We start from the raw sequence: 15,248 nt of genomic DNA, 5'->3' as shown, positions 1-15,248 counted from the left end.
TTTTCATTTATATCTTTAATTTCCTGCCTCCTCTGTTCTGACTTTCTCCCTCACACCTACCCCCTATTGCTTCGGGCGGGGGGGGACAGGGGACACTAAGAGGACCACCGACCCCCAAGAGGGGCCCGAGAAGCTCGTCGAGCAGCCTGTGAAAGTTCCTTAGGATTGTTAAAAGAAGAAAGGGTTAAAACATAGGGATTTATTCACTAAACGGGGAATCGTAGGTGAGAAACTATACGTCTGGTAGGGCCAATCACAGCAAGCTTCTCCTCCCAATTTTGGGTCTATCAAATGTTTTTCGGTATGTTAATTAAAGCTATAAAATAATTACTTACAGACTAACCCCCCCCTCCCCATAATTTTCTATTTAACTTTGCCCGATTATTCCTCCCCATTAAGTTATCTCTATTGTTAATGTTGCTGATTGTTGCTGATTGGTTCAGGCAGCCTTTGTAAGCATGGAGAGAAAACGAGCAAATAACATCAGGATAAAGGGGTTTTTTTTTTAGAATACATTCATGGAAGGATAGAAAATCTATCAAAAAATCTTTTTTGTGAATCAAAAACATGCACGCTGATTGAGATTAAAAAAAACCCATAAAAATCAAGTTAAAAATAGTAATTTTAAGTTTAATAACATAATTTAGCTTCTCTCTGCCATGATTAAAGCCTTTAAACCCGACATATTGAAAGGCAGAGAACCTGTGGATACCGAAACTCCCGAGGAATGGTATTGATTAGCGTGATTTAACAGAACGACAGAAGGTTAACCAAACAAAAACAAAGATTTTAGAGAAGTTGATTTTTCTCATATGGAAAACATATTTAAAGGGACAACTATTACCCAAACTGGGGGAAACGTTTATTTTTAGATATTCGGGTATTTTATAGTATTTGGATATATATATATATATATATATATATATAATTATTTTATTATTAGCATTTTTTTATTGAATCAATTTTTACAATTATTTATTTTTTTAGATTTTTTTTTTTTGTAAATAACGTTCTTTTTTTGTAGCTATGTTTACAAATCTTATCTCTCCTGATAGATGTCTATTTCTTTTGATCTACAAGTACGCTAAGCTCAATTGAGCATGGGATACCCAGGAAGCACTTAAAGGGACTAACCTAATTTATGGGGGCTATTGGAATACCTATCCCTTTGTGACTTCCCTCTGCAGCCCTATATGCAAATTAATCCTATCAATCAGACTAATTAATCTGCATATGGAGCTAGATGGTGATTTGTTTTATGGTGAAGGGTGTGGAGTTTTTGATCTATGCATTTGTTTTAAAGCCTTTCAACGTTTTATAAAATAAAATAAAAATAAAAATTCCGATAGCAATAGAAAAATCTACCCAGCCCCATATGCAAATTACCGCTATATGCGGGACTAACTAATCTGCATGTGGAGCTAGGTGATGATTTATAGGGTGTGAAGCGCTTTTCCTTGATCTATACATTCGCTTTTAAATCATCACAATTTACAGATGCTTCTTGTTCTCTATTCATAGTCCCTTTAATCTTTAACCATTTAAGTGCCAGTTTAGGGGCTTAAGATACGATTTCTATGCACGGCTGCCAGTCTCATGTGTTGTCTTCTGTATTTGCCCCAACCACCAATACCCAGAAGGCTGTTCCATGTCTCCACAACCCTTTTTTTCCGCAATAACCAGAGATTTACACAAAAATTGTATAAAAGTTTCTATGCAGCGGAGGCTGAATAAAGACGGATGAGACGGGGTCCCCGGGAAACAGCAATGAGGTACAAATGGTAGAAGAGCGAAAGGTTGTCGGATCTCGCAGGAGACAGGCGGAGACGGATTTCTAGCGAGAGACGCGGCTATAGCGGACTGTCTTCGCTGTTATTAATGCTCTGGGTTTTTTCTGAATTAAAAAGCCTGGATCTGTACAGAAAACGGTTATAAATAGCCACGCGGGGGGCAGAGGTCAATCCGCAGATGAGGGAGATCAGCCCAGAACTCTCAGAAATAAAAGTGTGGGCGAGAGGGGAGGAATCGGCAATCATGGAAGAAAAATATATATTTTCAGGATTGTTCCCCAATGAATGAAGCGGCGAGACCCCCCGGCGCAGAAAAGACCTTTTAAAATATTCTGGCCATGGGGTGTCACTGGCCAAGGGGCCAGTTATTCTACAGACCCTCCAGACAGAGCTTGGTCTAACGTCACACAAGTCTCTATCTTTTTCTGCTTTTAGGAAACATAGAACCTGGCGGCAGATCGGCCCCATCCGGCCCCATTTAGTCCGCCCGTTTCTCCTGCTGTAAAGACTCAAACCTTAATCAGTCGTTGGTCTCGTCTTAGATTCAGGAGCCGTATGTCTATCCCATGCATGTTTAATTCCCTTACTGTATTACCCTCTACCACTTCTGCTGGGAGCCTGTTCCATAAATCTACCACCCCCTTGGTAAACCTGCTTCAGGGCTGCAGTTTACGTGTGATGGTGAGCAACTTGTGATTTATATGTGTCCTGGGAAAAAATGGCCGATGTGGTCACTCTAGTTTCGCACCATATCCCCAAACCGACAGGCCATGATGGTCCTCTCTGCCGGCCATAAGGAGAACCGGAGGGACAGGTAGACCTATCATTCTCTCCACCATTATCCAAGTTCTAATGATATACTTGGATACATAATATCCAGCGGCCCCGGCGTACTTGGTGGAACCATCTATGTCCTCATATTCTCATTTTTACTATATAGCGCCATCATATTCCGCAGCGCTGTACAAGCTAGCTGCTTTCTTAACCCCGCCCCAGACCAATATATCCTAAAGATTTAAGCCTGGAGTAGAGTATATTCTCTGCGGCCCCCCATAAAGGACGGGGATGCTGGTTTAGTGCGTATAAAATATACTTCAGAGACGCCGCCGTGTTAATAGCGTGGGGTATAATTCACACATCAGACCCGGGGGACGCTTGTAATAAAGTCTTACCATCTGGGAACTGAATTCCTGTCTTTGTGCCAAAATGTTCATTAATGTCAAAAACTAAAGCTTCATTACACCATGATAGCAATAATTAAAAAACTAAAAAAAAATATTATTTACAAAAAAACCCCCACAATTATATAATTAAAATTGAATTAAAATTAATAAAAAAAAATAAAAAAGAATTAATATTAATAAGTCGCTCCGTGAGCTGTTTTCATCATGTAAGGTGACTTTAGGATGAGCCAGACAGTAATGATGCCTTCATTAAATTGGGCTTATTCACTAAGCTGTGAGTTTGTAAGTTAGTTGCATCAGAGGCGGAAATAAAATGTGGCTCATACATTTAGTTGGAAACGTAGCAAGCCTTACACACGTTTTGGTAATTTGTATCTTTCTTGCCCCTCTTAGTTACCTGCACTCTTGCCTCTGTTAGGTCAGTCCTCATGGCCAGCTGTTCCCGGGCGTAAACGTCGGGGTAGTGCGTCTTTTGGAAGACCTTCTCCAATTCTTCCAGTTGGTAACTGGTAAAAGTTGTCCGGTTCCTTCTCTTCTTTCCTTTGTTGCTCTCCGACTCGGACTTGTCCATGGGCAGGTCGCTGCCCGGTCTCTCTTGGGATCCCTTGCTAGGGGCATCTTTGCTTGTCATGTACCCGCTCTCCATTCCTGGTGGATCGCTGTTTGGAGTCAGGGAGCTCTCTTTGGCTGCAAAAATAGAATCATCGGATTAAATCAAATGAGGGCAACAGATTATCCATTCCAATATTATAAGGTTTCAATATCCTCCGAGGAGGTCTACATGGGGCCCACCCCTGATTGAATGCTCTTGTTCAATTGACCACAAAAGGTTCTACCGGGAGACCTTCAAATATAAACAACCTGTAACATTTTGAGTTTTCGTCTCCAACCTCACAAATTATGTTACTTTGTGTCCATTTGTCTCTTGTGGTTCCTCCAAATGTACTCATGTGTAATGAGTCAACCTTGACGTTGACATTGTGAGCCAACCTTGACGTTGACATTGTGAGCCAACCTTGACGTTGACATTGTGAGCCAACCTTGACGTTGACATTGTGAGCCAACCTTTACGTTGACATTGTGAGCCAACCTTGACGTTGACATTGTGAGCCAACCTTTACGTTGACATTGTGAGCCAACCTTGACGTTGACATTGTGAGCCAACCTTTACGTTGACATTGTGAGCCAACCTTGACGTTGACATTGTGAGCCAATGTTGAGGTTGACATTGACCTTAACAGCCACATTGTTGGCCGGGCATGGCTAGAATGGCTGAAGGCTTTGATGGAACCCGGTCATGGAATGAATAGAGATGGGCTTGGGCTATCATGTGGATATTCTCTGTACTTTCCTTATATTCCTACATTTGTTTTCTAAAATAAAACCCAATGAAAAATGGAAGAATGAAAAATGAGACCAAATTAGAAAAATATATTATGTAAAATTCCTGATAAATAAATTTCACCTGGTATTAAGGTCAACATTTGTCATCGTTTTTACTTTTGTTTTTGGGAGGAAGTGAAATATTTATCTAAGGCCACCTTATATGTTTCTGAATCTGACTTCCAAATTTCCAGCACGGATAGGACAACCGTTCTACGTCCAGTCCTGTCAAATACAAATCCTTTAGGACTATCCCACAATGCTTGATGCTTATAGGCCAGAGTTCAATGAAATCAAATGATCCCAGGGCTTAAGGATTTAGAACCAAGACTTCAAAACTCAACTTTGGGTGACCTCAAAAAAAACAAAAAAAAAAACAATTTTATCCTCCTGTGCCTGCAGCGTCACATTAGATTGTCAGCTCCTTTGGTGCCGTTGATTCATTGCAGCTACAACAAGGGCACAGAAAAGTAAAATGCATGCTTCTACAAAGCTGAAGAGGATTTATTTAATCCTCCCCAGTGCTTCTGGGGCCCCCGCTCAGCTATTTTTCTTATCATTCACAATGCATGATTCTGTTGTTTATAAAACCCGCGTTAAAAATATATTGATAGTTTTTTTTTTTCTAAAATGATCAAATACGTGTATAAAAATAAAAAAAAATATTGCCGTATCTTGCATTTTTTTCAGGCAAAAACTCAAAGACTTTTGGTTTAAAGTGACAGAAAGAAGAAGAAACAGGAGTAAATTCTCCATGATAACCCGTAAACCCGGGCTATGACTCTGACCTTTGACTCCCTGACGGCAGATAGCAGGACTTTTGAATTTTACTGCGAGACAGACAGGCGGCTTGGATAGAACTTCACCAACTGGCTCCTCTTACAGGACTCAGAGGCAATAAAAAGTCCCAAAGAACAGAAAAACTCACTCAGATAAGGAGGACGTGGTGACAGATCCCCACCGAGCCGGGCCTCTCATAAAAGGCAAACTCTGGCTATGTGTTGCCATTACAGATTGTAAGCTCCTGTGGCAACCAACAGTCATATATACTAGAGGACAAAGTCCTGGTTTTTGGGCCATAATTCTCAAAGTGAAGCGCTGCGTAAATTGTTGGCGCTTTATAAATAAAAGATAATAATAATCATAATAAAATATAATAATAATAATAATAAAAGATAGTAATACTCAAATAATATAATAAAATATAATAATAATAATAGATAATAATAAAATATAATAATAATAATAATAAAATATAATAATAATAATAATAATAATAATAATAAAAGATAGTAATACTCAAATAATATAATAAAATATAATAATAATAATAATAGATAATAATAAAATATAATAATAATAATAATAAAATATAATAATAATAATAATAATAAAATATAGTAATAATAAAATAATATAATAAAATATAATAATAATAATAATAATAGATAATAATAATATAATAATAATAATAATAAAATATAATAATAATAATAATAATAATATAATTAAAGATAATAATAATAATAATAATAATAATAATAATAATAATAATAATAAAGTGAAAGCCGGACTCATGCGTTGGTTCCCCGGACCCTGCTGAGTTCATTGATAATATTATGTTTCTATTGGCCCCGTCATCTGAAAGCGGAATGTTCCTATTAAGTTGTATATGTTGATCTTGGCATTAGCGCCGGACGGGTCAATACACAGTGAATTTATTAAAATTAACTTTATCTACCAAAAAACGCAATGTGTTTTAAAGCCAGCACTTAGTTCAATAGAAACTTAAAGGGAAGACCCAAAAAACAAACGTGAATCGGGGTCTTAAATATCTGAAAGAATTGGGTTCATCAGTAGAGCACGTATTTTATTTGATTGATATCAGATTCAAAAGTATTGTTTTTTTTAAAGCCAGTTGTAGTTTTTGCCCCATTATATAATATTTTCAGGCAGCTGCATATCAGCCGTTTGTTCTCGCTCTGTTATCTGATCCCCGATCTACTAAACCCCCCGACTCCTTATCATACTGCCTGTGGGAACAATAGAATTGCTCAGTCTTAATCACCCAGCTGGACAATGTGACTGATAAACAGACTTCTATTGTTAGCGTGTGCATGAGTACATGTATGGTGTTAGCATGTGTGTATATATATATATATATATATATATATATATATATATAGTGTTAGTATGTGTGTGTGTGAGTGTATGTAGTTAGTATGTTTGTGTGCTTGTTAGTGTATGATGCTATCATGAGTGTGAGTGCATGTCGATGTATAGTGTTAGCATCAGTGTGTGTGTTAGTTATTATTTGTGTCAACGTGTGTGTGTGAGTGTTAGTGTATGGTGTTAGTCTGAGTGTATGTGTCAGAGTATGGTGTCAGGTGTGAGTCTAGGGTTAGGGGTGTGAGGGGGAGTAGGAAGGTGGTCTGTAAATGTGTATGTATGGTGTTAGTGTGAGTGTTAGAGCGAGTTTGCATGTTAGTATGTGCATGAGTTCTAGTTTTGGGGAGGAGGGGGGCGAAGAAATACTGAACCCACACTCTAATAACCCTTGGCTCACCCCTTGTGTGGAGTTTGAGCAGGTAAGCCACTCAAAATATCACATGACTGACAGCAATGGCGGCCTCCGTGTCTGCAGATAAAGGGAGTTTATTGGAGCAATAATTAGATAAAACCAGGTTTTTGTCAACGACTGTATACAGCTCCATGGGGTTATTACTGTATACAGCGCGGGGGGTTATATTACTGTATACAGCTCTATGGGGTTATTACTGTATACAGCGCTGGGGGTTATATTACTGTATACAGTGCTGGGGGTTATATTACTGTATACAGCGCTGGGGGTTATATTACTGTATACAACGCTGGGGGGTTATATTACTGTATACAGCGCTGGGGGTTATATTACTGTATACAGCACTGGGGGTTATATTACTGTATACAGCGCTGGGGGGTTATATTACTGTATACAGTGCTGGGGGTTATTACTGTATACAGCGCTGGGGGTTATATTATTGTATACAGCGCTGGGGGTTATATTACTGTATACAGCGCTGGGGGTTATATTACTGTATACAGTGCTGGGGGTTATATTACTGTATACAGCGCTAGGGGTTATATTACTGTATACAGCACTGGGGGTTATATTACTGTATACAGCGCTGGGGTTATATTACTGTATACAGCGCTGGGGGTAGAATATTGTATATCCGCGAGCTCCGTGACAGCGCTGGCAGTGATGGAGTTAAGTCGGGTTTATTGCGGGGGATATGTTGTGCCGCGAGGAGGTGATGATGTGGCTTCTGTGTGTATTTTGTGTTCTCGGCCCAGGGGCCGCTCCGCCGCGGATTGAAAGTGACAGGAAAATCCCTTTTATCTCCAGAAAAATATAAAATTCCCCATATTTTCTTTGGCATCGCTGAGCAGTTTGGGATAAAATCATTGAGTCTCCGAGCGGCGTTCGCGTTTATTTCGTCGAGAATCGGGTTCCTCTATGAAAGATTCTATGTTTGAAATGTTAGTGAATATCACGCGTTAACCTCGCTCTGGTATAGGGGTTGTTATTTAAGTAGTGAGCCACATGGCTTCCTGCGCTTTATTAAGGCGGTTACCACCCCAGACACGTGGGGAGCGTAGTAGCTACTATTATGGGCACCGCAGCAGCTGCGTACCGGCTGAGCGTGGATCTGTACCAAACGACTGCCAAAAACGAGCTTGCCGACTGTTACTCCAGACCTTGAGACTTGGAAACGACCTACGATTCCTGCATGCATCATCTCTCGTCAATTAAGCCTTAAATTAATTAATCAATAGAGCATGGGCTTTCTAATCGAGATGTAATGTAAGGTCGTTTTACTTTACTGAGAGCGTGGTGGATAAGTGGAACAGCCTCCCAGTGGAAGTGGTAGAGGGTAATACAGCGAGGGTATTGAAACATTCATGGGATAGGCATACGGCTCCGGAATCTAAGGCGAGACCAACGACTGATTAAGGTTTGAGTCTTTACAGCAGGGGAAACGGGCGACTAGATGGGGGCCGAATGGGGGCCGATCTGCCGGCAGAGCCAATGTTTCTAAGGTTAAAGAAATCAGTTTTAGAGTCGATTCCATTAATAAATTCCAAGCAGTTATGGATATTATAACGTTTCCCTCCCCTGAGTCCTGCACCTGTTATGTAAAAACAACAGCCAATCAGAGGCCCGACGTCTTGTGTATTCTGGAAATATTACATTCTATATTTTCACAAAAAGAATTAGAATTAAAGGTATTAATGGCAATATCTTAGAATATTATCGCTACATTTAAAGACTTTTTTTTTATATACCACCCATTTTCAAGCAGGGCTTTCACTCTATCACATGAGAAGATATTAGTCCCAGACTGTCGATCTGCTATTGATTATGGTAATATTTTATTGTACTACGAAGCATAAAAACCCCCGGGGTCAGATCCTGAGAATATAAATCAAAACTTTAGCGAATAAGCTCTTTAATGTGTGTGTAACGCTAATGGGATCGGTTCTTCTAATACCGGGTAAGAAATCTATCGTGACCTTATACTGCGGGCGGACATGATTTAATACCAAGGCTCTACTGTATGAACATATTACAAGCATCAAGCTGCCTTACAACCAAACTTGTGCATTCCGATTCGTGAAAACCTAATTTCTAACTAATTTTGTCAAATAATAATAATAATAATTATTATTATTATTTTTATTATTATTATTATTATTATTTTTTTTTTTTATTATTATTATGAATTGTTTTTTGTAGCGCCATCATATTCCGCAGCGCTGTGCAATGGGTAAACAGCAGTATATGACGTAACAATTCGACTTAGAGAAACAAAGGGTAAGGAGGGCCTTGCGCAAAGGAGCTTACAATCTACAAGTTCGTACAAATCCATGTAAACAAGGACAGACCACTAAACAAAACAAATGGAAACCAATGAGAACCCTCTGAAAAATCCAAATTTTCATCCAAACCGAATAGCCAGAAAACGATATTCATTGTCTGACAAGGAGCCAAAATGAACCCCCAAAAATTGTTCATAATCGTTTTTGTTTGCTATGGACTAGTCTACTTAGAACAGCTTTCAGATGTTGGCCCATATGATGGGCAGTTGGGCTGTTGAGTTGTGGCAAGTTGAGACAAATTGGTTCCGGTTAAGTAAGGGGTTCCAAGAGCAGAGGTGTCCATTACCTCGGGGGCTTCGCAGATACCCTGGAAGACCATCAATGAAAACCTATTTCAAATATACCAGAATAAAACAGTAGTTCTGACCAGTGACCACCATGGGTTAGTCTCACCAGTCCAAAATAGCTTCATATGACTGTAAACTCCATAAACTTAATGCAGCACCATAGAGTGAATCTACAGTGGAAAGCTAGACCTAGAATCCAACAAACACTTCTGTCTCTTAACACATGCGCCCTCTGTGGCCAGATCTGGAACTACAAGAAATAAAAATGAAAAGATGTATCTGTATTAAGGCAGCAGAGGTCATATTGTTGCCCTCTCATCGATTTAAAACCCAAAGCTGAAGGTTTCCACCAACTATATTTTTAGAATGTATGTAGTGTAAGAATTAAAGGCTTGAGATGAAGAATTTTTTTTAAAAATTTTACCAAATTTAGTATTAGAACAGATGAAAAAATAAATAAAAGCAAACCACAAATCCATTCCTATTGGGAAAAAAAAATTCTCATGAAGATTTTCATTATGTACCTCCTTTTTTTGACATAGCCACCCATGTATGTTCTGCCTGCTTATGTGCCACAGGCGTGTTGGGTTCTCACTTTTTGAATTCCAAAAATTCCAAAAATCAGCCAATAAGGGAAAACGAGAAAAGTTGTGGTGCAAGAAGACGATACTCTAAATGTTTTTGGGATTTCTAACGGACTAAACTCCTTACAGACATTACTCGCGATACTCGACCCAACGTGCACGTCTGGAGTCCAAACAGAAACTGTGAAAAATGCGCAACATCAAAAAATTTTTTTACAGGGTTTTTCCAAAACTCTGTGGTTTTGGCCATTGACCTGATCCATCGGAGATCAGAAGGAGAAATTCTAATCTCCGCCGACGCTGCTGATGTGCGCTCGCTATAAGAAATATGTTCAGGAGATCCATCCCCTTGTACCGTTATTTTTTTTTTTTACTGCAATCACCACCTCGCCATCGGCTTCTCTGGATTTCCTTATTGACAAAATATGTGAGCCACACGAATGGATTTTGGCTTGTGTTTAATACCCCCTTCCTGCTTCACCCCGGAGCTCCCTCTCTCTCCCTCTCTCTCCCTTTCTCTCCCTCTCTCTCTATCCAGCCAGGGCTGCTTTATATATATCTCCTGGTTTTGAAGTTTTGGAGAGAGTTAAGACTGACAGATACCGAGGGCTGGAAACCACATGTTAAAAGGTTCCGATTTCTTCCTCCTTATTTTTTAACCCCCCCCTCCCCTCCTTCGTTCCTTTAGGGAGCCAGATGTGGCGTAGAAGAGGTTTTTTTTTTCCCCTTTAAAGTCAATCACACATGGGAAGCAAATGGGGGGGAAATTAAGAGTCCTTGGCTCCGGAGCTGAACTTTCGGATATTCAATAACCGAGGACGCGAAGGCCGACATCTCTGACCGTATGAAAAGAAACGCTGATTTCATTCGACCTTCTTGAGTCGGTGATATCATTCCCTCTCTTGCCAGGGGCCGGTAACACAATGCGCCGCACGTGGCTCTCTGCGCTTAGTGGGCCGAGCGTTATTCATCAAAGGGCCTCAGGTGAGGTTAAAATTCCAAGAGATTGTCCCAGGGTTGGCATTAAAAGGTTTTAACAGCCGGAGGAGGACATGGGGTAACCACCGGCATAAAACCGGCAACCGTTTATTGAAGAACCCCCCCCCCAACACCTACGCGGCTTCTCGTAAGGTTTCCATAAATGTTTCCATAAATTCCAAGTGCTTAGAATTTCCAAGCAGCGATATTTTCGATAGAATCCCACCCCACCGAGACGTGTTTGCCAATCATTTCTAATGATCTGTGGAATCTAGTTGTTTTTTTGTTTTCTGGCCAATGACCTCTTCGTTGCCAACAGCCCCGACTCGATCTGGACAGTCCCTTACGACGATGAGACAGTCCCTACGACGTCTGCTTACGAGCTTGGCTGCTCTAGTGTCCAAAAGGGCCCCTGGGGCGTGCATGAATGACACGTCAAGTTTAAATAAGTGGGATTTTTTTTCAAGAAAAATAATTTAAGAAAAAAAGAATTGTGATAACTGGGTTTCTCCAAAGATTTGCGGACCTTAGATCTATCTTAGAAGAGACTTTTATGATGCTGACCAGCGTCACTGAAACAAAAGGTATCGACCTTTCAAACCGTGATGATCTAAAAAAACGAACAAGACCCAACGCTGTAAAGTATAAACAAAATGGGATGATGACCTCATCCAAAAGGACCATTTCCTCCTAGAAATGTCCACTTATGTCATATTTCTTAAAGATTATGACACTGTTCAAGGAAGATTTAGACTTGTTTCCCATCAGTATCTGCTTGGTAATGAAAGTGTTAATACGATTTGGGTTTAGGTGACCATTTGGGACCATTTTTTAACCAGACACATTTTTTTAGAGCATTGTTTTAGAATATTAATTTCCTGTAGATCAAATTAGTATTGATTTGTTTAGTATTTGTGTTTATACTTTATATAAATTTGCTGATGTAACTTATATTTTGTCTGCAGAACTGAAATATTAACCCCTTTTTATTCCTAAAAATACGTTTATTCTACTTACTTAGAAGTATGTTACAAGAGTCTGGCACAACACAGGTTAACTCACAATGCAGATATACAAAGTATCGTTGCCATGTAGCAGGACAAAGAAAAAAAAACTTTAACCCTTTGTGTCTTGTTGGCCTATGACTTATTTTACCCTTATCCAGACAATGGTAGCTTCTGGGGTTTCGAAGAGTAGGGGTACATTACCAACTGGGGCTATTAAATATTCAAAAGAAAATTCAAATACTCAAAAACACTAAAAATATAATCTGACATTTGGACTTTTTAAACTGTAACAAACTATAGGTCAAATTTCATAAAAATTCCAACTAAATAAAGTCATCCAACTAAGGCTCCCCCCCCCCCCCCGGCAGAAAATGTGGCCAAATTCTTAAACGACCTTAGGTAATGTTTTTTTTCCAGGGATAATTCTTTTATACAGGGCATAGTTGATAATTTTATTGTAACTAAACCATTTGTTTCATTTTAGGTCCATAAAATTCCTGGAGAGTTCGGACGTAATCACAGAACTGATTGATGGCGGGGCAATCCCTACATTTATTATCGATACACGGTTACACACCAACGCTTGTCGGAATAACTCATGTTTTGTTGACACAGTTTTGGGAATCATTATAATCTGTAACCAGTACCAGAGGCAGACTTACATTTCATAGCCCGGGGGCCAACCCTGGTCGAAAGCATATGTAACGCTGTAACCCTAAACCCAGTTGGCAGACGGTGCACACAATAAGAACAGTCATGTTCTGTTCAACAGGAGGCATCAAGAAACAACAAAAGAAGGAGCATAGAAAGGACCTAGTCAGGTGGAAATGCTGCCGAAAATCATTCCTGCGCAGCCTAGTGGCTATATGGGGGATTGCACCCAAAACAATTGAACCAAAGCACTCTACAGAGACTTCTCAATACCGAAACCACTAAATTCTAACAATTCTGATAACAAATCAAGAAATAAAATGACATTGTGAGCTTGTGGCAAAGCGTTAATATTTTATCCGTGATTGTGTTACAAAACAGGAACCAGCTATAAATGATATTGGAAACTAAGACTTGTGCGGTACAGTCCCTCTCTGCCCATTACAATTTAGGAATCAGAAGAGAACTTAGAAAGTGAAAAGGTTGCAATAACAACCAGGTAATTAATGTTTGGACGCAGACAGAGCCCTTTCTACGAGACACTTGAGTCCTTTCTTGAGGGCGCTAACCTTAAAGGTCAAGTAAACTCGCAGTGTTTTTGAGTTAATCAAAATATCACCTTCATCCCTCTCGTCTTTGATCTTCCCGAGTCACCATGTGTCACATCCATAGAGTTACATTTAATGGCTTTCATGGAACTTACTTTTATTTGCAGCAGAAAAAAATCAAAACCACTAAATGCTTCTATTTTAAAAAAGAAATATTTTATTGAATATCTAATTGAAATTGTTAGCTCTGTCCCAGTTCATGAGTGTTAGCTCCTTTTTGAGAGCCCAAATTAGAATGTGTGCTGGGTATGAGGGTATCGCAGGGTTCTACAGCCCTAAAAGCCCCCATAATGTGTATAGAAACAGCAGGAAACGGCTTTATAAACTAAACGAATTAAACGGTGTAAATAAAATACATTATTCTAAGGTGCACGTGAGTCTCAAACTAAACTTCTTCTTGAATTTGCTCCAACGTGCATGTATGGCTCGAGTGAGCTATGAAGATACTTGCAACCCGTCTGTAGACAACGTTAAGAACTTGGTGTTCATTATATGGTATTTTCATTCATGGGAACATATTTCTACACAATAGAGGAGAAACGTCACCCAAACAACAATGAAACTATAACAAAACTCACGCAATTGTGTGTGAATGTTTCAGCCACAAGAACCATATTTTTCATTCCCTCTGCTGAGTAAAATATAATTACGTTATGGCAACTTGTTGTCCTTTATTCAGTTTCGGGGACAACTAGGCTTTGTTATATATCCTAAAACACGTCTTTTATTTCACTTTGCCTAAAGCTGAGTGTAACAGGGGTTGATTTATAGCTCGTTAATCCTCAGATATAATATTGTTGACAGGAATTGATTTTTTTTCTTTTTAGGGGTTGCTCAGATTTGGAGAATGCATTTTTTTTTTTACCTGAAATACTTATAACAGCCACAAGGGGCATCACATCTGAAAAAAAGATCTGTACAGGATTTGACTTAACATTTACGCCACAGCTGGGTCATTTAGTGATTATTTCTATTGTTTTTTAATGTAGTAATTACACGGTAGAATATTAATGTCAATCTGAAGCCAATAGTGGGTGAAATAGCTAATAAAAACCTACTTCTTTTTCTAGATGCCCCTAGTGGCCATAAGAGGAATTTCAGGTTTAACAAAAACAGATTAATGTAGTAGTAGATAGCTGGATATGATTAGCCACAGTATTTTGCTGGGATAACTTGTGCAAAGTGTATCATTTTGTGTATTATTATTATTATTAGTGTATTTATTTGGACTGCCTCTGATCTGGTGCCTCTTCCCTTATACTTCTAATGGGGTGTCCAGATTTGCCAACGGCTCTTAAAGGGATAGTAATGTTTTTTGAAATGTGAAATAGAAATATTTAGTTACTTTGATGTTTAAGAAACGCAGATTGAAATACTGAACGGAAGTTTGGACCTCGCAGGTACCCTGAAATGCAGCGATGTAGCTTGGTCGTCCAACTGTACAGCTCAAGGCTGTATTCATGTTAGGCTCCATGTTCAAGCACTTTGTATGAAGCATTATTATCCCTTTGAAATAACCAAATCATGCAATTATTGTCCAATAAAATATACAAAGGGACTATGAACGCTAAATGGAGAAGAAAGATGGTGTACGGCACTTCTGGGAATAAAAGAGGAATTTTCGACATGAAAACTTAAACTCAAACTTGATTGGCATGTCCTATATTGGCATAAGAATTGAGTTTTTGGGGACCATCTGGAATGCGACAGCTCCCCTTTAAAACATACAGTCTAAATATTATTTGAAATGTTATCTCTGAAAAACATTTAACAATACCCCCCCCCGTCTTTAATCCAGTTATATAGTAGGACTGTATTTTTTTTACTTTTAAATATTTTACAAGGCTTGTAGA

At 39.0% G+C, this 15,248-nt stretch overlaps 1 protein-coding gene across 1 annotated transcript in view; it reads right to left on the bottom strand.

Annotated features, from left to right (window-relative positions):
- LOC149280164 (homeobox protein aristaless-like 4) overlaps window positions 1–15,248 on the bottom strand; it is a 30,966-nt gene that overhangs the window by 6,378 nt on the left and 9,340 nt on the right. Inside the window, exon 2 of the mRNA XM_089500740.1 lies at window positions 3,372–3,661. Coding sequence (XP_089356866.1) covers window positions 3,372–3,661 — 290 coding nt within the window. The remainder of the gene's footprint in view (window positions 1–3,371; window positions 3,662–15,248) is intronic.

Source organism: Sceloporus occidentalis, unplaced genomic scaffold, assembly GCF_023333645.1.
Source record: "Sceloporus occidentalis isolate IW3139 unplaced genomic scaffold, rSceOcc1.0.p SCAF_158, whole genome shotgun sequence".
Classification (NCBI taxonomy): domain Eukaryota; kingdom Metazoa; phylum Chordata; class Lepidosauria; order Squamata; family Phrynosomatidae; genus Sceloporus; species Sceloporus occidentalis.
Note: the sequence above shows the minus strand (reverse complement) of the source record. Positions and strands in the feature narration are given on the sequence as shown.